Source organism: Pleurodeles waltl, chromosome 8 (assembly GCF_031143425.1).
Source record: "Pleurodeles waltl isolate 20211129_DDA chromosome 8, aPleWal1.hap1.20221129, whole genome shotgun sequence".
Classification (NCBI taxonomy): domain Eukaryota; kingdom Metazoa; phylum Chordata; class Amphibia; order Caudata; family Salamandridae; genus Pleurodeles; species Pleurodeles waltl.
Window position 1 is genome coordinate 1,190,941,143 of NC_090447.1, and position 23,137 is coordinate 1,190,964,279.

At 44.1% G+C, this 23,137-nt stretch overlaps 1 protein-coding gene across 3 annotated transcripts in view; it reads left to right on the plus strand.

The window, feature by feature from the left end:
- The window catches only part of LOC138250505 (serine/threonine-protein kinase Nek3-like), a 207,677-nt gene that overhangs the window by 53,729 nt on the left and 130,811 nt on the right, over positions 1 to 23,137 (plus strand). For all 3 annotated transcript variants that reach the window (XM_069205449.1, XM_069205448.1, XM_069205450.1), the window contains exons 2-5: positions 4,438 to 4,618; positions 14,350 to 14,443; positions 14,550 to 14,647; positions 18,674 to 18,757. In XM_069205449.1, coding sequence (XP_069061550.1) covers positions 4,502 to 4,618; positions 14,350 to 14,443; positions 14,550 to 14,647; positions 18,674 to 18,757 — 393 coding nt within the window. In that variant the 5' untranslated portion in view covers positions 4,438 to 4,501. The remainder of the gene's footprint in view (positions 1 to 4,437; positions 4,619 to 14,349; positions 14,444 to 14,549; positions 14,648 to 18,673; positions 18,758 to 23,137) is intronic.

The window sequence follows — 23,137 nt, forward strand, 5'->3', positions numbered from 1 at the left end:
GCATTGAGTCCCAGGGTCAGTTTTTGAGGGGGCAACTATCTTGCTTATACAATAGATGCCAAAAAATGCCAGCGTAAAGGTTGCTTTGAACAAGAGTATGTGGCTGTTGCTGCAGATTACTGCTAGTGCTACCACTACTCGCACCAACACCTCAAAATCAAGGGGAATGCGCTTATCCTGTTGCCCCGGTTTTAACCTGCCCCATCCCTTCAAAGCCACCCTGCAATATAATGATGTGGTGGGGTCCAACCCTGATGCTAGTTTCGTGTAGTAAGCAACTGCGGTGAGGTGAGCTTGTGCCCATGTCTAAATCTTGCCTGTTCTAAAAGCCCAATCAATAAAGCTTTGCACATCCTCCTCACAGACTGACTCCCACCCTGACACACTGTCTTGTCAGTCAAGGCATTGTCCACCAGTAGTGTCATCTTGGGTTTGGCAGCTCCCGCAGTGATTCTGGTACCGGGGTGCGGATGAGATCCACCTGCGGTGCCAGCTCCTTGAAACGCCTCCACTGAAATCGCAACAGAGCATCAGTCATCACATTCTGAAATGTGCCTTGCCCTCACCGCAATGTTGCCTTTCAGTTGACATTTCACTAAGTGACATAATAGGCACACACCTGCAAGGCAATAAGCCTTGCCTAAGTTCACAGCCTGTAACATCCCTTGGTTGTCCAACCACAGTGTGACCTGTATATTTGTGAGCCTCTCCCCCATATGGGAAAAAATTCCAGGAGGGTCATGTTTTTTGTCATCCCGCTCTGCACCCAGGAGGCTGGTCAGTGGGCCGCGGACAAGGCCGTGCCGAATACCGTCCAGCCCTGTAGGTGGTAGCTGTTTGGGTGAACCGGTAACAGGAGAAAGGCGGATTCTATGTCCCTTTTGCCCAGTAAGGTTCCTTTACCTGCCGTCCTGATGCAGTCTTAACGCATCATCCACTGTTGCACATGACACAGAGCAACTGTCTTACTCTAAACCCATCCTTAACTGATTCGCCTGATGGATGTGGTAGGTGGTGAATCAGCCAGAATTTTCCTTCTTCCCTTTTGGGGACCACCCGAGCGGTGATACCAAGAATGTGGCCATTGGAGGTTGTGGATAGGGGTCTGCTACCCTGCCCAATGCGATCTTCATTGCTACCTTTTGCCTGGCCGCTATTGAATTGTCTCTCACAGACTTTAGATTTTTGCACAAGCAGAATTCCCGAGGCCTTCATAGGGGATGTAGAAGCCATCTCTAAAGCCTGCAATTAGTAGCTGTGTGTCTTTCTCCTTCAGATATGAACCCAAACTGTTTATTAGCCGACCCAGTTTGATGTGGGTTGGAAGGGGTGCTTGCTGACCTGGATTTCCCCCTTCACTTCTTTATCTCTAATTCCTTTTATTGTGTTCCTTTCCGTTAGTGTTCCCCTTCACCTTTCTGCACTTGATTGCCTGGTGGGGCCTCCACAGTTGCTGCAGCTATGCCAGAATTTGCAAGATTTCCCCCACTTGCAGTCACCCCTGTCAGACTTCCAGCATGTGGGGGGCTTAGGTTTACCCTGCCTACCCTAGGCTTGCGCTTGTCCCTTCTGTCTTCATCATTTTTATCCTGTGCAGTTAAATCTAGGCCTGCTTGTCTGACCTCCAGCGGTGAAAAGATATTGATAAATTCTTTGCGCCAAATTTGTTCCTTCACGGTCAGCAGGATCATGCTGGCCAAACCTGTCTCTCATGTCATCAAGGGGTTGGGGGAGGTCGCTGGGTGATAGCCTGATGGATTCACTTGCCGGCTTGATGTCCTCCCCACTTCTGTGCTCCGCCTCCTGTTCATGCCTTTGTGGGATCCAGACCCTTTTCTGCTGTGATTCTGCCCTCTGCAGGCTGACCCCCGGCCCTGTTTTCCCTCTCCAGGGGGGTTGCCCTTTTCATTCTCCAGTCCATTTGTGAGATTATTTGTTCGTTGTGTGTGCCCACCGGCATCCTTGGCTGATCCTACACTTTGTCCTTCTTTGTCTTGCCCATTCAGAACTTTGTCCCCTTGTTCCCCCCAACCTACTGGGGCTTGTCAAGGGGCTTGATTGGGTGATGGGAAGGCTGGGTAGCCTGCGGGGACCGCAGCTTGTTGGTTTGGCCAAGACCACAAAGGGGTGGCAGCAAATGGTGGCATGGAGGGGTGATGCTGTCAGGAACCCACCCTGAACTAGGAAGGCCCTTGCTAGAGCTGTGTTGGAGTTGGGAAACCTACCAGACCTGCCCCTTCATACTGCTTTACATTAACCACCCCATCCTGGATTCCCAAATTAGTGATGGTGCCATTGTTTGTTCCCCCCCTTTACGACCCCAGCTCTTCACGCCACACACGCGTCTCATCTTCCCAAGTCGGCACCTGTCTGTCGGCGAACTCCAGATTTGCTGCCGTATCTGATGCAAACCTTGCTACGCCCTCCCCTCCAATGTCCTGGTTCGGTGCTTTGTCGCTGAGCTCGGTGCGCAGTCCACACCATGCTTCCAGCTGATCTAATTTGGGCTGCTGCCTTCCTTTTGTGCTGTGTTGATGTTCTTCTTTGCACCCTGCCGCCGGGCCCCCAGGTCTTTAGTGGCGCTGCTGTTCTGGCTGCACGCGCCCCTTGACTGGGATCCTTGAGCAAGGAATCTGGTGCATTTGTGCCTGACCCAATACACAGGAAATTGCCTTTATCCTAATCCATTGTCCTTGCTTCTTCCCCACCTGCATTTCCCTGTATTCCGGACCTGCAATGAACCAGCAACTGCTCTGTGCACCTTCTGTCCAACAACGATCGGGCTTGCTGGAACCGCTCCTGCCTCAACGTCGAGGCTCACATGATTGACCTGATGCGAGCTTGCTATGGACCGGATTCACTCCTTTGCTACGGCACCAGCTGCTCCAGACTGCGATCCTTGTTTGAACGATCCCTCTGATTCAATCCCTGATGCGGTTTCTTCACCCGGGGCTGCCGGCGCAGTGGGCAATTTGGTGTTGGAAAGAGATGTTGTTGACTCCTGGGGGGTTTTGAGCTACCGCTCCCAGCAAGCAATATTCTCCTGGCACTTTATTCTCAACGCTTTCAGTCCGGCTGTTTGTTGCTTGCATTCTGTGGCCCCCTTTAAACTAGCCTTGCTGCACCCTGATTTTTGTTGACTTTCAAGGCCCCACCTCCCCACCTCCCCCCTTCCACCCCATTCCCCTCCAGGCTTCCGTCTTTCCGGAGAGTGGCATTCCGTGCAGGCTCCCATTTTGTCCGCTTTGTAGACAAGCCCGCCCTCCAAAGCACTGCATCGTCTGTACTTTATTAGTTGTACTGTCGTTTGCATATATATTGCAGGAGAGAATGTATGTAACTGCAAGAAGAAACCTTCTCATTCTCAGTATATGTTTGTGTATAAGCAATCCAAGTGAGAACTACCACTGGTTTGTTGAAAACATACATTAATTAGTGGTCTCCCTAAATGAATGTTAGAGGTGGACCTGCTGGTTTAAAAAGAGACATACAGTGTACTCTATTCATTTAGCTAATATTGACCCTGGTCCCTGTGGGCATATAGGGTTGTTATTGTGACATAATAAACTTCATATGCGAGCTGCGAGCACTGATGTTTCACTTACAAGAATGTTACTCAGTATGGAAGGCCACTAAGAGTGTTTGAGTTGGCAGTTCTTGGTATTCTTCATTTATCTCCTCCATGCGGCTATGCTATCCATAACAGATTTTGACCTCTCATAATATTGTGATGTGATGTTGCCAATTAGAGAGACGTCTCCGGAGTCTTTCCAGTGTACCCCGGGTCACAGTCTCTTAGGTCATAGCTGAGTTCATGATTGGGTTCCGAAGTCAGCATTGAGAGAAGATGGTCATAGTTCTGAGGTCTCAGAAGGCATCTAAAACATTTGCTCGAAACAGTGCTGGAAGCTGGCAGTAGACATAACAGGATCTTGCCAGAGGGATGCTTTCATTGGATGAGTTCTATCCCTGCATGCTACCTTGGACCTTCAGAAATAATCAGGGTCCGACAACAGAAAGTGAAGAAGATTGGGCTGTTAGGTGCTGAGGTTGAAGGGCTGCTTTAGCCATACATCTCCTTCCCCCTAAATCATCAGTCATACGTTGCTATTCTGCAGTTTCTCAGACTGGGCCTGCCTTGAGAGAGTGCCTGCTTCCACCATATTCATGCTGCTAGTTCATCAGGGGCACACAAACGCCCGGACCAGTACACTCCTAGCAAGTGTCCCATCTTCACCAAACACTTATCATACTCTAGAAAGAGCCCTACCCCTCTACCTTCACACATGTCGGTAAAACTGAGCATTAAACACATCTTTGTGCTACCACACAAACACATACTGAGTTTGTCAATTCTGTTTTTGTTGTTGTTGCTAAAATAGCTTTTTTGTAATTTCATGGAAAATATATCATATTTGCTGAAATCTGATTTTGCAGGTTTATTATAAGTGGTGACCTAGAGCGAATAAAGATGTTTACAAATATGTGCTAGTTTACAAACATGGAAGAATACACAATCCTGACGGCTATTGGAGAGGGCTCGTTTGGAAGAGCGCTTTTGGTGCAGCATAAAAGCAGCAGCTACAAGTATGTGATAAAGGAAATCAGGCTTCCCAAGGTATTTAAATATTCTTACAATTTAATGTATCTGCTTAACAAATAGTGTTGTACTTCTTTCTCTTTGCTTCATTTAACTTTTGTTGTGTAATTGTTACATATGAAACACTGAGCCCCTCATTATGAGATCGCCAGGGCTGCTGCGGAGGTCGGACCGCAACCAAAGCAGCGGTCCAGCCTCCACATTACAACCGTGGCAGAGCTGCCACGGTCCGACCGCCAGGATGCCGTCAGTCGACAGCCTGGCAGTGGCGGCAGTCTTAATCCGCCAGGGCAGCGCTGCAAGCAGCACTGCCGTGGGGATTACGAGTTCCCTCTCTGCCGGCTTCTGCAAGGCGGTCCTACTGCCATGCAAAGGCTGGCGGTGATGGGGTGCCGGGGGCCCCATGCACTTGGCATGGGCAGTGCAGGGGTGGGGTCCAAGGACAGCCCCGTTGTGCTTTTCACTGACTGAAATACAGGCAGTGAAAAGCGCAATGGGTGCTATCGTACCCAACGCACTGCAACATTGCCGCCGGATCGATTACGAGCCGGCGTCAGTGTTGTGGTGAGTATTTAGCTGGGCTAGCAGAAAGCTTATAATTGGGCCAGTGGGCGGAAAACTGGAGTGGTGGTTTTCCATCCGAATGTGTTTGGCGGGCGGCCTACACCGCCCGCCAAACTCAAAATGAGGCCCTAAGTATGTAAAACATACATAAGAGGGACCATTTTAAGTATCTTGTCTGAAACACGTTATGCACACATGCACAGACTCTGGATAATTTGCAAAAGTAAAATGGAATCAGTTGCTTCTTTGTGTGTGTAATGTATGCAGTAGTTACGTCCATTACACTGACTCAGGGTGCAGTAAACTGCAGGATGGAACTTTCTGCCTTTTGACAGACCCCAGCAGACTCCCGACCAGCAGTCAAATTTGACAACGTACGGTGATACTTTTTTTCATAGGAAGCTGACAGAGGAGACCATAATGACCATTCTAGAAGTACTAATGATCATTCTGCACATAATGGCAGCCTTGCCATAACGTGGATATTCTTGGTATACTGCGGTCATCCTCTGCATTTTGATGGCCACCGTGAGTGGTTTGTAGCTCTGAGATATCGTGCTTCCCTGAGATTTTTGTGGTGGGCATATTGTGTGCGCCCTTGGCATTCTGGTGGCAATGCAGGCATGTAACTATGATACATTGGCATGTGTTTGGAACAGTTATTGCATTTTCATAATCTGTTTAGAATATGTGTTCTTTCAGAATTCATGCTCAGAAGGGCACATTTACTGCTTACCTTTTATCTTGTGTGGAAGTATTTTGTAATCTACGTTTATATAGATTGTTATGGCACTCTGTTCATCACTGCAGCCTGAACCTGTGTGGTTTCTGTGACCAGAATGGTAACTCAAGTGTCTGAACTTGTGAGATATATCTACCCTTGGTGGTTACTCTATTATCCATGGCTTACGATTGTGAGATACCTCTTATGTGTAACCTTTCATTTTCACACCATGCCTCTTCAGTACATGCACTCGGTCATTCTGTCTAACTCAGAATCTACTTGAAAGGGGTATGGCAGAAATATTAATAGAGGTAGAAGCTTGAAGAGAAGAAGTGTGTTAGTAATCATATTTTATACACTTGTACTTTTTTCACTAATTTGTTTTTGTCTTTAGGTTATTTAGCTGAACTATATGGTTATTTGACTGGCTGTTGTGCACATACCATATAAACATTATATGGGGATGCCTTGCTCCTTAGATCAAGCTACCAAGAGTGAACCATACAGAAACCAGTTTAACTCTGTAGGTTAGATTGTTTGGGTTTTATAGGACTTCAGTCATAGCTCACTTTCAGACTGACAACATTTTCCCAAGCCTTATACAGTCCCAATAATAAAAAGAAGGATCTTGCATTAGAGCCTTTACCCAACTAGTACATCCATAAATCATCCCAAATAACCACCCCATAAAATAGTACCCAATTATAAAAAAAAGCCCAAATAGGAAGATGAGGAAAAAGCAACACATCTACCCTTATTGTATCACTGCCTATTAGTGCCTTCCCCACCATAATAACACGTGTTTCTGCCAACAACAGAAGCAGCCTTCCACCTCCATAAAACTGATCCTAGCTCTAAGCAATAAAAGATGGCTAGAGTTAAAGCAGGTTTCTTTAACACATGCGTGCGGTCAAAAGCCCAACAGAGACCAGGAAGGAGGCAATGGTGGAACTAAAGAAAAAAACATGTTCTAATAACCACTGTAAATCCCCTACATAGTTAAAACACAACAGAGCCCAATTCAGACTACATTTAGATAAACAACTTATTTGTAGCTTCACAAACATTCTCAGGAGCTTTCCCGGTACAAATGTGGTAGATTTCCTCAAGTACTTCGGCTGGATTTATTTATTTGTGAATATTTTACTGGAGGTGTAAAATCTACTTGAGCAAGTGTATGTAACTGTTTTCCCCACATCAAAATATTTGCAGCTGTCGGGAAAAATACCTTCCCTTAACCTGCATGACATTTGCTAGTGTTCCATACATGTTACAGCTGTGGAAACACAACTGCAAGTAACTTTAGATTGGAATAGTCGTTGGTAAATAATCGCAAATACCCACACTTACCAATTTGCAGGTGATCCCTGCATTTTTTACCCTACCTTGATGAACCTCTTCTTTCCTCCATGAATCTAAACCTTCAACAGTAGAAAATCTACCACATTATCTTATATCATAAGTACACTTTATGAATTAAAAATTCGACTTATCCTGATTCTGTATATAATTTGAGCAATTTAGCATGCATATTTTTCAACCAGTGTGCACACGTGCAAGAAGGCATTAGTGGATTGAGCCCATAGAGGCTGCTATTTTAACCATAGTGGCCAGAGGACTTCCTCTCCAGGATAACCGTGGCAGAGACAAAAAGAAAGAACTTGGAAAAGAAGAGGGATGTCATTGAGGACAAAAGTGATCCTAAGGAGATAGAATTTCAGATCTGTACTGAACAGGTTATAGCTTGTGTCCGCCTCAAAGATGTATTACAACATGTATTATGTTTAAGCATAGGTTAAAAACAAATGCACAAGTATTCATGGTAGTGGTCTAGGATGAAGCTTGGTATCCTTCATTCCTATTCACAAGTACCCTCTGCTACCTACATCTAAACTTTTCTGTATTACAAGAAAATATACACTACTGTATTATTGGTTCAACCTAATTAATTGACATGAGTAAGGCAGCTTTGGCTCCCCACAGTCTAAAGCACAGTTAGTTTATGTTTAGAATACAAAATAGTCATTATGGTCCACATCATGTAACACAGAGTTAAATATGGCCATTCCTTAGAACAACTTTGCAAACGAGACACCAACCAGTATGTAGATGGGTCCCGGAGGACCCGGCACACTCGCCTCGTATCCGCCATCTTTCGGCTGAATTCACGGAAACGGCGCGGCGTTCCCCTGGCAACGGGGAGACGCCACGTCGTCACAGCATCGACGACTTCCGGTTTCGCGGACTCAAAGAAGAGGCGGACCCGGAAAAGAGGAGAGCGACGGAGCACCAAGAGAGAGAAGAGTGGAGAGCGACGGGCGTGTGTGGTGGAGAGGAGACGAGCGGAAAGGAAATCCTGACCGGAGAGGGAGGAAACACCGAAGTGCGAGAGCTAGAAACGGAAGAGACTCGGGAGAAACGAGAGAGCCGCCACGACCCAGGAGGGTCGTGGCTTGACGAGGTACGGTCCCTCCAAGGGACGAGAGGGTCACGGGGAAAGTCGGTCACGGGGAAAGTCGGTTAAGGGGAAAGGCACCAGGGAAGTGGGAGGAGGAATGGGGAGGGTGAATAAGAGACAAGGGAAGGGGCCAGAAGGGAAAATAGGCACAGTTTGGACCCCGCAACCCTAAAACCCATCCCTGATCACCCCTTCACGAACTTACCCGCATGTTGCCTTAAACCCTCACGAGCACCGTACCCCATCCAGTACCCCAGAAGTACTTACCGCTTCTTTTTCTGTTTCTTTTCGACTGGGGTCCGAGAGAGAGACGTCCATCCTCCATGAGACCAAGGGCGACGGGGGAAGCAAGGAAAACCTAGGAGAAAAGAAAGACCTTAAGGAAAAACAGGAATCCCAAAGACTCAGACCCTTGACACTACCGTTAAAATAAATAGCCTGTGACTAAACAGAGAATAAAATCTAAACAGTAAAATACCCCATTGTTTTGACTCTATTTGATCCGCTCGTAACACAGCCTACCACAGTGGTGTCAGAAGTGGGATCACTTCTCAGGTGGGCTTACGAGCGTTTCATCATGAGTGAAACCCCATCCCTGGAGGACATAATTAAGCAACTTGCAGAAGGACAAAGACATCTGCAGTTGGTGTGGGAAGCACACCAACGAGAAGCCAAGGAGGACCGGGAGGCCTTACAATCGGCATTAAAAAGTCAGGCTACAATAATAGCCAATAATCAATTAGTACATGAGACTGCGTTACAAAACCTAACCAATACAATCGCGGCCAGTAAGGTACACCCAAACGTCCCCAGTTCGGTCCTCCAAAAATACCAGGAAGGAGAATAACCAGACTCATTTTTCACGAATTTTGAGAGGGTAGCCTCATCTGCTCAATGGCCAGAGGACCGCTGGGGTCAGTATGTGGCCCCCTTGCTTACGGGATTCCTACAGACTGCCTACCAATCCGCCAATCCTGATGGTACGACCTCCTATCAGGAGATAAAAAAAAGTATCCTGGGGCGGGTTGGGCATGATACAGAATATTATCGTTTACGATTTAGAAAAATAAAATGGAGTGCAAACGAGGACCCTCGGTCCTTCTATTTTAAGGTGAAAGACCTAGCTCAAAAATGGTTGGGACCCATAGGGACAACTCGGGAGGATGTCATTAAGACAATTACTTTAGAACAGTATTTGGATTCACTACCCCTTAGTACTAAGAACTGGATCCGACAACATCCAAATATGAACACTGAGGTGGCTACTGATTTGGCTTGTGCTTTCCATCGGTCCACGGAAAGTAAACCCGTAACCCCGAGACCTTTCCAAAAAAACCCCATTCCTCCCCTAAAACCAACTCCCAGGTATTTTTCTGAGGAAACGCGGTTCCCTACACCCGTAGAACATCACCCTAGGCAGTCCCCACAATGTTTCCACTGTGGTGAATGGGGCCATATTGCCAGAATATGTCCCAGGAAATCCGAAGGACCGGAACCAATGGAAATTGGAGTCACACGGCGTAGAGTTCTGTGTACAGGAAAAGGGAATGAGAAATTTAGATACCTGGTCACCATAAATGGGCAGGTCATTTCGGCTCTAATTGATTCAGGATGTGGACAATCTGTAATCAGGAAGGATATAATTCCTTTGGGTACTTCGGTCACCAACCGCTGGGTGTCCATATGTTGTATACATGGAGACCAAGGAACTTATCCCCTCACCACGGTCAAGATAGAATGGGGGCCCTTTCGGGATATACTTTCGATAGGGGTTATGGAGCAATTAATCGAGGACTGTATTATCAGGACTGATTATAGTCGGTTCTATGACCTATTGGATCAAGTTCGTAGGCCCGCTGGGACTCCCGACTGGTGGACCGAAGCCCCTTTTTCCAATGTCCCCATAGAAGTACCTCCATACCGAAAGAAACTTACGCGAAACGAGAAAAGACGATATCAGGAAACCCAAAAGACGAAGGAGGTTCCTAAACTAATAGCAGAGATTAGTAGCAGACCCATCTCCTTTCCAAGGAGCCAGAGAGAAGATCCTACCCTTGCCCATGCTTGGAACTTGGCCAGAACAGAGATTACTAATGAGGTGGGTCCCTATTTTCTTATTAAAAAACACCTCCTATACCGGATAACTAAAACAGGAAAAGGGGAAACCAAACAACAATTAGTTGTTCCAGGCCCATTTAGAGATCACGTACTGTTTTTAGCTCACAATCAACCCGGGGGAGGTCATTTTGGTCGGGAGAAAACAGAAGAATACCTGATGCTGAAATTTTATTGGCCAGGAATATATGCTCAGATACGCAGATACTGTTCCCAATGTTCTAGATGCCAATTAACTGAACCAGGGATGCCCAGGAAAGCACCATTATACCCCTTACCCATTATTGATATCCCTTTTAAACGGGTGGGCATGGACCTGGTAGGACCCCTCCTCCCCTCTTCTAAAGGTCATACCTACATATTAGTCATAGTGGACTATGCAACTAGATACCCAGAAGCCATACCCCTCGCCAGCATGACCACCAAAACAATAGCCCAAGCCATGATAACAGTATTTTCCCGTATAGGTTTTCCCCAGGAAATATTGACGGATCAAGGCACGCCCTTTATGTCAAAACTCATGAAGCAGATATGCCAGTTGTTAGGGATTACCCAGCTACGAACCTCGGTCTACCCCCCCCAGACAGATGGACTGGTAGAACGATATAACCGCACAATAAAGACACTGTTGAGGAAAACTGTAGATGAATCCGGTCGCAACTGGGATCAGAAACTTCCTTTGGTTCTATATGCGATACGGACTCACGAACAGTCCTCTATGGGGCATAGCCCCTTTGAATTGGTTTTCGGGAGGCAACCTTGCAGCCTTCTGGATATGGCTGCAGAGACCTGGGAGGAAGAACAGGAAGAAGGGAAACCCTTGATGGATTATGTCCATCAACTCAGAGGGCAGTTGCAAACCCTCTGGGAAGACGTTCATAGTCACCTAGTCACGGCTCAAAAACAGCAAAAGTCCTACTATGATAAGGGAAGCAAAGTTCGTTCCTTCCTCCCTAATGAACAGGTCCTTATTATGCGACCTACATCTGACCATAAGTTGATCGCTAAATGGCAAGGACCCTATAGGGTCATTAGACCAGTCTCCCCTGTCACTTATCTATTAGAGATAAGCACCCACCCAAAGAAAACACAAATTTACCACATAAATCTGTTAAAACAATGGAAATCGGCAGAAGAGACTACCGACCAGACGGATATTGGGTGTTTGGTCTCTTATGCCCAAGAACGAGAACTAGAGTTATGCCCTATAAAAGAAACCCCTCCTGAAGAAAAACCCAATATTAATAGAAAGCTAACTGATACAAAAAAAAACCAACTAGACACCCTAATCAAGCAACATCCCCAATTTTTCTCCAAAACACCGGGAAAAACCCCATTAACATACCATCACATTAACACACCCCTAGGACAAGTAGTTCGTCTTCGTCCATATCGCATCCCCGAAGCCCGGAAGCCTATCATTGAAGCCGAAATCGAAGCAATGTTAGCCTTAGGGGTCATTGAACCCTCTAATAGTCCTTGGAATTCCCCCGTAGTGTTGGTTCCTAAACCAGACGGATCGATAAGATTTTGCATTGATTTTCGCAAACTTAATGAGATTTCCCTTTTTGACACATACCCCATTCCCAGGGTGGATGACATCCTAGAGAAATTAGGGAAGGCTCGTTATTTATCCACCCTGGACTTAACCAAGGGATATTGGCAGATACCCCTCCACCCCGAGGCCAAGGAAAAGCCGGCCTTTTCAACCCCTTCCGGCCTTTACCAATTTACGGTTTTACCTTTTGGTCTTCACGGCGCTCCCGCGACCTTCCAGCGTCTGATGGATCGAATCTTAAAACCATTCCAAACCTTCTCAGCTGCCTACCTAGATGACATAGTCATTTTTAGCGAAACCTGGCAAGAACACTTAGTCCATCTGGATACGATCTTTTCCGCTTTAACGGAAGCCGGTTTAACTGCCAACCCTAAGAAGTGTTTACTAGGAAACACTGAAATCTCCTATTTAGGGTATATCATAGGAAATGGCACTCTGCAACCACAACAAAACAAGGTTGAGGCTATATTACAAACGTCTGAACCTAAAACAAAGAAAGACCTACGGTCGTTCCTAGGTTTAGTAGGATACTACCGCCGGTTTATCCCCAATTATTCCACCATAGCTGCCCCTCTGACTGGCCTACTGACCAAACAAAACCCCACCAGATTGGCTCCATTTACAGACTTCCAACAGAGTAGCTTTGAACGCTTGAAGCAGTCTCTTGTCACGGACCCAATACTAAAATGCCCAGATTTCTTAAATACTTTTCACCTATATACGGATGCATCGGACGTAGGCCTTGGAGCCGTGCTTACACAGCCCGATGAAGAAGGCTTTGACCACCCAGTGGTTTTTCTAAGTAGGAAATTATTTCCGCGAGAGACACATTACCCAACGATTGAAAAAGAATGTCTTGCCATTAAATGGGCCATAGACTCCTTACAATATTATCTCTTAGGGAGGTCCTTCGTTTTGTTCACTGACCATGCCTCTCTCACCTGGCTTGCCGCTCACAAAGACTCTAACTCCAGAATCTTGAGATGGTTCTTAGAACTGCAACCCTTTACGTTCCAGGTTCGCCATATCCCTGGTTCCTTACAAGGTCCCGCCGACTACCTCTCCAGGTTCCCTCCGTCATCGGACCTTGAACAGCCCCGATCTAGGGTAGGGGATTGTAGACGGGTCCCGGAGGACCCGGCACACTCGCCTCGTATCCGCCATCTTTCGGCTGAATTCACGGAAACGGTGCGGCGTTCCCCTGGCAACGGGGAGACGCCACGTCGTCACAGCATCGACGACTTCCGGTTTCGCGGACTCAAAGAAGAGGCGGACCCGGAAAAGAGGAGAGCGACGGAGCACCAAGAGAGAGAAGAGTGGAGAGCGACGGGCGTGTGTGGTGGAGAGGAGACGAGCGGAAAGGAAATCCCGACCGGAGAGGGAGGAAACACCGAAGTGCGAGAGCTAGAAACGGAAGAGACTCAGGAGAAACGAGAGAGCCGCCACGACCCAGGAGGGTCGTGGCTTGACAAGGTACGGTCCCTCCTAGGGACGGGAGGGTCACGGGGAAAGTCGGTCACGGGGAAAGTCGGTTACGGGGAAAGGCACCAGGGAAGTGGGAGGAGGAACGGGGAGGGTGAATAAGAGACAAGGGAAGGGGCCAGAAGGGAAAATAGGCACAGTTTGGACCCCGCAACCCTAAAACCCAACCCTGATCACCCCTTCACGAACTTACCCGCATGTTGCCTTAAACCCTCACGAGCACCGTACCCCATCCAGTACCCCAGAAGTACTTACCGCTTCTTTTTCTGTTTCTTTTCGACTGGGGTCCGAGAGAGAGACGTTCATCCTCCATGAGACCAAGGGCGACGGGGGAAGCAAGGAAAACCTAGGAGAAAAGAAAGACCTTAAGGAAAAACAGGAATCCCAAAGACTCAGACCCTTGACACTGCCGTTAAAAGAAATAGCCTGTGACTAAACAGAAAATATAATCTAAACAGTAAAATACCCCATTGTTTTGACTCTATTTGATCCGCTCGTAACACAGCCTACCACACAGTACTATTTCATATATCAGGAAAAGGCTCTAGGGCAGGCAAACAGTTTCAGCCCAAAACTCTAGCTGCTTGTCATTTTAATGCTTGACTAAAAATAAAAAAATTAAAATGTTATGTAACATCCGATTCGGCCAGCCTCTATTACTGTTTTTCCCTGCTTTCATAGATACTGTTACTTCTGTCTGTGATTTCAATAGTGAATGTGATGTTATGGCTACTGCTCAGTGACTGATTAGGATTATGAATCCCTTACATCAATGTAAATAATGATGCTGTACATTTGTAAATGAAAGCTACTTATCTTTTTTATATTATTGTTATTTATATATTCAGTCTCAATGTGGCATCCATGACAGTAGACAGGAAGCAATTCTTTTGGCCAAAATGAAGCACCCCAATATTGTTGCTTTTAAGGAGTCATTTGAAGGTATGTACAGCCAAGAAGAAGAAGATTTTGTTTTGTTATGATCAGAGAAATAAGATGCTCTGACTGTTTCTATATTGATTTGCGTATTTCTGATGTAATTTTTCAGCTGATGGACACCTATATATAGTAATGGAATATTGTGATGGCGGAGATCTCCTACAGGCAATCAAAAAGCAAAGAGGAAACCTATTTCCTGAAAAAAAGGTTTGACCACAATTATACTTTTCACCAAATTAACAAAAATGATATGATCTACATCTAATCAAGCTTGAAAACTCGCTGTCTAATCTTCTTTAATATATTAGTACTGTGCATCATGAATACCTAATTAAAACCTAGTCTCTTCGAAAAGTTGTGAAACGCCAATCTAGTTCATCTGCTTATGTGTATATTCTGTCAGCAGATCTCCATTTTAATGTCGGCTATTTATATCTTTATACCATTTTTGAGTTAATTATGCTCTTTTCACAATCTGTCGTAAAGGCCTTATGTTGCTTGTTGTGAGTTGTAGTTTTAGAAGGAACCCAGTCCTTTGCTTGTTAAGTATTTAGTTATTTGTGTAGTGTGAAAGGTCTGACTTGTGTTAGTGACGTATGCAATTGTAGATGATGTTTGTGAGACTTATGTGATCTAGGATATATAATTTACAGTGATGATCAGACTACAAGGCAGCAAATCCATCTTGTATTGCAAGGATGCACAAGACCTTGCCGTGTCTGATTTAGTGGAAAGGTGCTGTGAGGGCAATACCAGTTAGAAAAGGTGATCAGAGAGGCCCAAGAACATAAGTTGAATTCTTCCTCCTTAACTCCCTGTGAAGCAGGCCATGGGTTAACTGAGCACAGGACGAAGTGAGCAAGGGCTTGTAGGTCTGATAAACATAATTATCGCTAGCCTACTTACTGCATTGGACTTCTGACAGAGCTTACTTTGGTTTAGGCTTCCTCTGTTGTTGGTAAAGGAGTGTACTTACTTCTTCCGACTCCTGTCTTCTTCTTTTCTTTTGTCCTCCATTGATCACCAATATATGGTTTGCAGTTATCAGTGGGTATGATGATCTGGAACTGCTTACCTGGCCACCATATATTGTCATGATATTGCATGGTGGCCATATTTCCCCAGCCGGGATCTTTCCTTGCCCTTTCCTTGAAAGTGTGCACTTTGAAAGACATCCATCTTGTTATGTGTCTTGCCTCTTTAAACTCATTTACTTTACTCCTCTATAGAGCCCAAGATATGGCCTTCAGTTTCCAGAGTGGTTTCAGAGATTTATGTCCCTCCTTCGGTCTCGACCAGCCACTTTGCCAGGATAGGATATCACATCTTCTTCAACTTCAAAAATGCAATTAGTTGAAATTTGCTTCATCCATAGGGTGTTAGCTGATGACCTGTGATATGACAGCCTGAGCACACAATGATCTTTTTGCAGCACTTGGTGACCAAAAATGTCTTCTGTGAAACAGAGATGTTTGTTTAGTTTCTTAGCACTTGAGAAAAAATGTTGAACGAATTCCAATTTTTTTAAATGTTCTAAAAATTAATGCTTAGAAATCTTGGAAAAAAGGCTTCATTGACAAATAACATGTACGCCATTAGTTAAATATCATTTCACGATGAGTCCTTTTGCATGTCAGAAAACAAAAATAGCCAGAGCAGTCAATGACAGTCTGAAGAGGATAAAGCTGCTCACAGGACCCAGTTCTCAAAGTGAAATGCAAGGGAAAAACTGCCAGTGCGCCATATTAACTGTACTTATAATACTCCACACCAGATGTTTTAGATATGTAGTGTTCATGGTGGTCAAGACTCAAACATTAGGAGGTCATCGCTTGGGGAACTTAGTATGTTGCTGAGCCACTGATGGCTCGTGGTATAAAGAAACCCTCATCCAGGTACAAGGCAAACATTTCTGAGACAAAGACTGCAGAGACCCCACATAAGCTCAACTCATTGATCTTTCTGCTACACTTTGCACTTTTCCCTGCTCTCCACCCTACAGTGTTCATCCTGGTTGTGGTGTTTGGATCAGTCATTCAAGTCTTTCACATTGGGAGGGTGGAGCTAACTTAATGTGCTGCTCTATTATTACATACATTAAGATCTGACAATGTGCACACATTATACAAAATGTGTTGACATCCTGCAGGAATTCCAGGAGTCAGGAGGCCGGGTGCTAGCAACACTGCCTGATCACATCAGAACGCAAAGGAAAACGTTTACTTTGTGTTCTTAATTGAGTCGATATACTGTGAGGTATTTGTGCCCCAGACTAACAATTTAGTTTGACAGCTCTAACTCTGTCTTCTGTAGTTACCAAGGAAGTAGCCTTGTTGGAGGGCACAAATGGATGTAGCAAGAGTCGTCCCCATGTACATCAGTCAACAGCATGAACGCTTGTATACAATCCTAGTGACCGAACACTAGTTTACAAGAAGAAAGAGCTACTAGGTTGCATCTTGATCTTTACCTGCTTCTTCTAACTAATTGGATGGGCTGTTGGCTGAGGTGGAATTGCCTTTCTCTTTATCATTTAGTACTAATAATTGAGTCAACTAAGGCAGAATCTTTGCAACGGAAGATTGTAATGGCTACTTTCTTTATCCTGCTTGAAAATACTTGCTCTGCACTGAAAGCAGCAACTTAGGCTGGTTTTTGGCAACCAAAAAGTATAGAAATACCGGTAGACGTCCTTCTCAACTTTGGCTATCTGTGTTTCCTCATTAGATGAAAGCTAAGTTTATTAAATGGGTAAATAATAGAAACTGATTTCAACACAATGATAATCAAAGACCAAACAAACGTTACTTTCACAGTAATTCTCTGTGAGGAGTAACCACTAGGTCCACCTTCTTTAGCCGGGCCTGTCTGTTTTTTTTCTCCTCCCAGGGCTGCAGATAAGCAGCATCCTAGGGACACCACAATTAAATAGATGCTGACCACCAGGATTATTTTGGTGGTGGGTGTAAGGGATTCGAGAGAGAAGGAGGACAAAATATGGTTGTGGCACTTCTTCTACTGGACCAACCATGGATCACCAGCAGTGTACAAACCTACCATTTTGCTGCAGCTCATTTGCTGTTGACAAAACCCAGACATTACAAGGAGACCATTTGCGAAATGGGAGCAAAGGAGGTGGCAGCATGGCTGGCAAGAAAAAACCATCAGATACCTTAATGCATTAGTTAGAGCAACAAGACCTACCGACAGGAAACACGAAGAGGGAAAGAGAAAATACAAAGGTGCAGAAATGCTAATGTTCAGCAAACTGAGAGACCAGAAGCCTACAGAACAGCAAGTTGCGAGGCACAGGCAGTTCCCCGCTGCAGCTTTTTAAAGTCACCTGGAACTACCCGCTTTATCCCGTTTACTGAGAGGGTATTCCTGATTTCTTTCACTGAGAATGGTACTGCCTGTTCCTCTCCTCAGGCTATTCCTTTACACCTTCCAACTCAGCCCAGATCTTGCTTTTTGCCTTCTGAATAGTGATCATTCTCTATTTGACAGTCTACAGTTAGATCTGTCTCTCTTGTCACTGACCTTTGTAGTCTTGGGCACTTGCACTAATCATCTACTTGCCTGTATACAATTAGAAAATCAGACCTGGTGAGTGAACAATATACATTTCACGGTACTAAATTAGATATAGAAAAGTGTAGTGTGAGAAACTGTAGTTCATGTCCTTCTAGTTAAAACTGTGAATGGATGACCAGTTAACATTTCTAGGGGCTAGGGCCATTGAACAAGAGGTGGCTTGGAGGTACAGAAGCAAAATGATTTTACAAAGGTTTAAGTAGTTGGCAGACCTTCAGACCATTTTTGGAGGCTATAACGGACGGTGTCAGTTTACGTAGGCATGTTATATAATTCCATAGATTTTGCTCAGCATTTTCCTGCATCAGCTTACTAACATAACAAGACTTTACGAATTGGATTTTGACAGGTATGCTGCTAATGCTTAGAACCGCTTGCAGGTGAGGTAGGTTTGTGACAATCACCAGTAGGAGAAGGCCTAGGAGAATTTCACTGGTTGTGCAAAATAGCTAAAAATGGGAAGGACTGCTGAGCTTCCTTTTGTTCTCTCGCCCTGTTCTTCCTCCCGAGGAAATGTTCAATCGTGTTTTTTTTTCCTTTACGCAGTTTCTTTTCCATAAATACAGTTAAGATAAACAGAAAACGTCACAAAAGCCATATCTAATTCTGCTCATATCAACGTTTTTTTTTCTTCTTCAGATTCTTCATTGGTTTGTCCAGTTATGCATGGGAGTACAACACATTCATAATAAGCGAGTGTTGCATAGAGATATCAAGTCCAAGGTAATTTATTCAATTTTCTTTTGAAGACCTATTCTTTCCTCGCTTGAAAAGTCACTGATGGCCTGACTAGTGTTAAGGGAGGACCTAAGCAAGGACCTGCCTCACCTGTTTAAACTATCATTTGTAGCTGATCAGGCAAGAAATCCTTACATTTTATTTCCCATTTCAGTTGGAACAAAGTTCACAGATTTTGAAGTTTAGAAATACATGTAGGACATGTGACAGTGAGGCAAAACTCAATGTTATTGATGGCACGTTTGCTTTTACCTAGATAGCTCCCATCCTACAGTTTAGAGGTCCATCTAATTTAAAATAAAGCAGTATAACATTTCAGATGAGCACAAAGCCCACCGCTCACACCTTGAATCTAGAAAAAGTGCTAATGACCCAGCACTTCATTCACTCCCCTCACTCCTCCTTGTGTGGTACATCGTTCTGATTGATGATAACTACTTTCAAAATGTATTCTACTAAAAGGTATGATAACTGATACACGCTCGTATTTTTTCACGTTATGCCAAGCCTATTGCAAAGTTTCACATCCAATTTCTACATTTAATCACATATGGATGTGCAGTATTATCCTACACAGGGCAGGCTCATCTGTCTGTTTGTATGCTGGAGAGCTAGCACGTTGACTATTTCATATGTACCTAGTTGATATAGCGTCAGATGTTGTTGTTAGAAATTCTTGTTGATGGGTGTCAAAGTGGACCGGTGTCCTCGTTCAGTCAGTTTTTCTTGTCAGGTTATTCTGTGGGATAGAGGCATGTAGAAAAAACATTCTCCAGCCTTACACTTCTAGATACATAGATCTTATGGAAGTCATTTAGTCATGATCAGAACATGAAAAATATAAAATAATGTAAGCAACTCACCTTCTCACGTGAAGAAAAGGCAGATCCCTTAGGTGGCCTTGCCCTCAGCCACAAGCTTCAGCAAATGATCCACATGAAGCAAGTGTGTGGCTGCCACTCGGGTTGTGACGGGCCACAGTCCGTTTCCCACCTTACAGACTGGGTCACTGGCAGGCCTCCAGGACAGAGTGGGCAATGAGCAGTGAGTGAGTGGAAGTCTTGAGGAAGAGGCTGGTGTGTGGTGAGGACAGTGGATATGTGGATGGGGAGAGACTTTCTAACATTGGTGCTGAAACTAGGGGTGTGGAGTGTGCTGCAGTACCCCTAAAATAATTATGCTGAGTTTCAGAAGAAGAATGAGCAGTAAAAGTGCCTTTACATTTTTTTCATTGTTTGCAATTTGCTTTGCATTCAAAGACAGAGATCAAGTATTAGGTTTTGTCTTCTGAAAGATTGCTGCTTCTTTTAACATGCAGATCAGTGTACCAGCAGTGTGAAAGGAAAGGCTGTACGGCGTCAGTTTATTTCTTACACACAGCAACATTTAAATACATTTAAAACAACTGTACAGATATTTTTAAAAAAATATCAGCAGTTATGAAAGCACAATTGAAGCACTTTTGTTTTGTCATTCTAAAGTGTGATGGAACGAAGTTTTAAATAGGACTGGATTCAAAACACTTTAGATGATGATGTGCAAATTATTATAGATATTTGCTGAAAACTGATTTCAACACATTGTTCTTTGTGTGCTATATAGTTTTATCAGTAAAACTTAGTGTGCGAATTTTGTGGTCCTTTTTTTTATAGTAAATGTGCTGTTTGTAAATGATAGTACGCTATCACACCATGCTTTAAAAATATATTTATAACACTGTGCTCCAAAAATGCACTATCGGCTACAAACCACACCTTTAGCACACTCCTGCCGAATGGATGGGGCACGTGTGTTATACTTGTTCTTTGTGTGATGCTTGGAATTTTTACAGTCCCTATGACTTCAGTGTTGTAACATTGATGGCAGCATCCACACTCTGAAAGTTGTTCCAGCGCCTCCGTTTTCAAATGGATTGTAAATAAGGGGACGGGGGACTGGGAGAGTGGGATGGAAAGCGCTTGGGAGGCATGTCCAGGGTGATAGGGCACCAGGGTGAAGTCCAGGAAGTGCAGTGAAGAACAACAGGAGTGTTGGAGAATTACTCTGCAGGAGTCCGGCAGAGCAAAGCCCAAGAACTGGAACTGAGAAAGAGAAACATACATTTTATTTCTTAAAACATGTTGTATGGGATTTCTAATTCAAATATGCTGAGTTGTTAAATTGATTCACACTCAGGGTTCAGAAGTTGGGTCTTAAGGGTTCCATGTTGGGTCACACTCCTGTAAAAATATATAATAGATGATTCAGCAAATAATGTGAAGAGAGAAGATACATTTTACCATTTTTTACTGACAGTACAAAACACTATATACGAAAACACAATGACCACTTATGACGAAGGGGCCTGAATACCCTTGCACAAATATACAGGCTTGATGTCGGCGAGTAGATAAGGGCATAGTGATGCAATTTATTGTCGAGAGTGTGCAGGCTCAAATCATGATAAATTCGGTTGTAAGAGACTGCAAACTAGACCTAGAACTAGGGGCAATCATACAACACAGGTTAAATTCAAATTAAAACAATGTATTCAAACTAAAACATGGCGGGACGACCGTTTATTGTTTTTTAATAAGCATCATTTTATTTTGTATAGGTACATACTTTATCTTTGGGCCTGTGCTAAGATAAGGTCTACATCTTTCTGCTTAAAATGCTTTATTTTTAAGCACAATCAAGATGCATATATTTATTTGTTAATGTCAGTGTCCTCCTTAGGAAATTGATTGGTGTACTTTGTTTTAAACAATCTCTGTTCCTCCTCAACGAAGTCTGGCAGCACCCCTGTTTGTTTTTTTGTTAATCCACTGGTAATGGGTTCTCGGGTACATTTAGGCAGTCGGTTAATACCAAGCAAATAACACCTCATATGCTGCAACCGAAGTGGATGAGCTTTTAAATTTGATCTCAGTAATCTTGATGACTAAGTATTTCAAATACTAAATGCCATTTGTAATGCCACCAATTTTAAGAAACAACAGCACTCACAAGATTGGACCATCAAATTGCAGCTTCTCGAGGTACTTTGTAATTCCTTTTCTGCATGCCAGTAATATAAAGCTATACGACTGAGGAAAGCATTTCAGGGGTTCTAAATTAAGATGACATTCGGGTTGTATAGACTTGTGGCAACTTTGATATACAAATATTCACTGAAGTTGTGGCATCAAGGTGGGACAAACCAATGCTTTAAATTGTAACTCTCATTCAAGTAAGCTTTGCGATGGGAAGAACAACAATGAACAGAGTTACTTTATTCTACCTTTCTTCTTTTCTGCCTCAAGACTTTGGTACCCTCCCCGGAAGCTCAAAAAACTCACCAAGATTGTGTACTATTTATCAATAGCAAAAGTCTTGCTTAACCCTTCGCTGCCAGGCCTTTTCCCCCTCCTGTGCCGAGCCTTTTTTTGCCTATTTGGGACAGTTCGCACTTAGGCCCTCATAACTTTTTGTCTTTATAAGCTAGCCAGGCCAAATTTGCGTCCTTTTTTTCCAACATCCTAGGGATTCTAGAGGTACCCAGACTTTGTGGGTTCCCCTGAAGGAGGCCAAGAAATTAGCCAAAATACAGTGAAAATTTCGTTTTTTTCAAAGAAATGGGAAAAAGTGGCTGCAGAAGAAGGCTTGTGGTTTTTTCCCTGAAAATGGCATCAACAAAGGGTTTGCGACGCTAAAATCACCAGCTTCCCAGCTTTCAGGAACAGGCAGACTTGAATCAGAAAACCCAATTTTTCAACACAAATTGGGCATTTTACTGGGACATACCCCATTTTTACAATTTTTTGTGCTTTCAGCCTCCTTCCAGTCAGTGACAGAAATGGGCATGAAACCAATGCTGGATCCCAGAAACCTAAACATTTCTGAAATGTAGACAAAATTGTGAATTCAGCAAGGGGTCATTTGTGTACATCCTACAAGGGTTTCCTACAGAAAATAACAACTGAAAAAGAAAAATATTGAAATTGAGTTGAAAAAAACATCAATTTTTCTCTACGTTTTACTTTGTAAGTTTTTCCTGCAATGTCAGATTTTCGAAAGCAATATACCGTTACGTCTGCTTGACTCCTCTGGTTGCAGGGATATATAGGGCTTGTAGGTTCATCAAGAACCCTAGGTACCCAGAGCCAATAAATGAGCTGCACCCTGCAGTGCATTTTCATTCTATACCAGGTATACAGCAATTCATTTGCTGAAATATAAAGAGTGAAAAATAGCTATCAAGAAAACCTTTGTATTTCCAAAAAGGGCACAAAATAAGGTGTTGAAGAGCAGTGGTTATTTGCACATCTCTGAATTCCGGGGTGACCATACTAGCATGTGAATTACAGGGCATTTCTCAAATAGATGTCTTTTTTACACACTCTC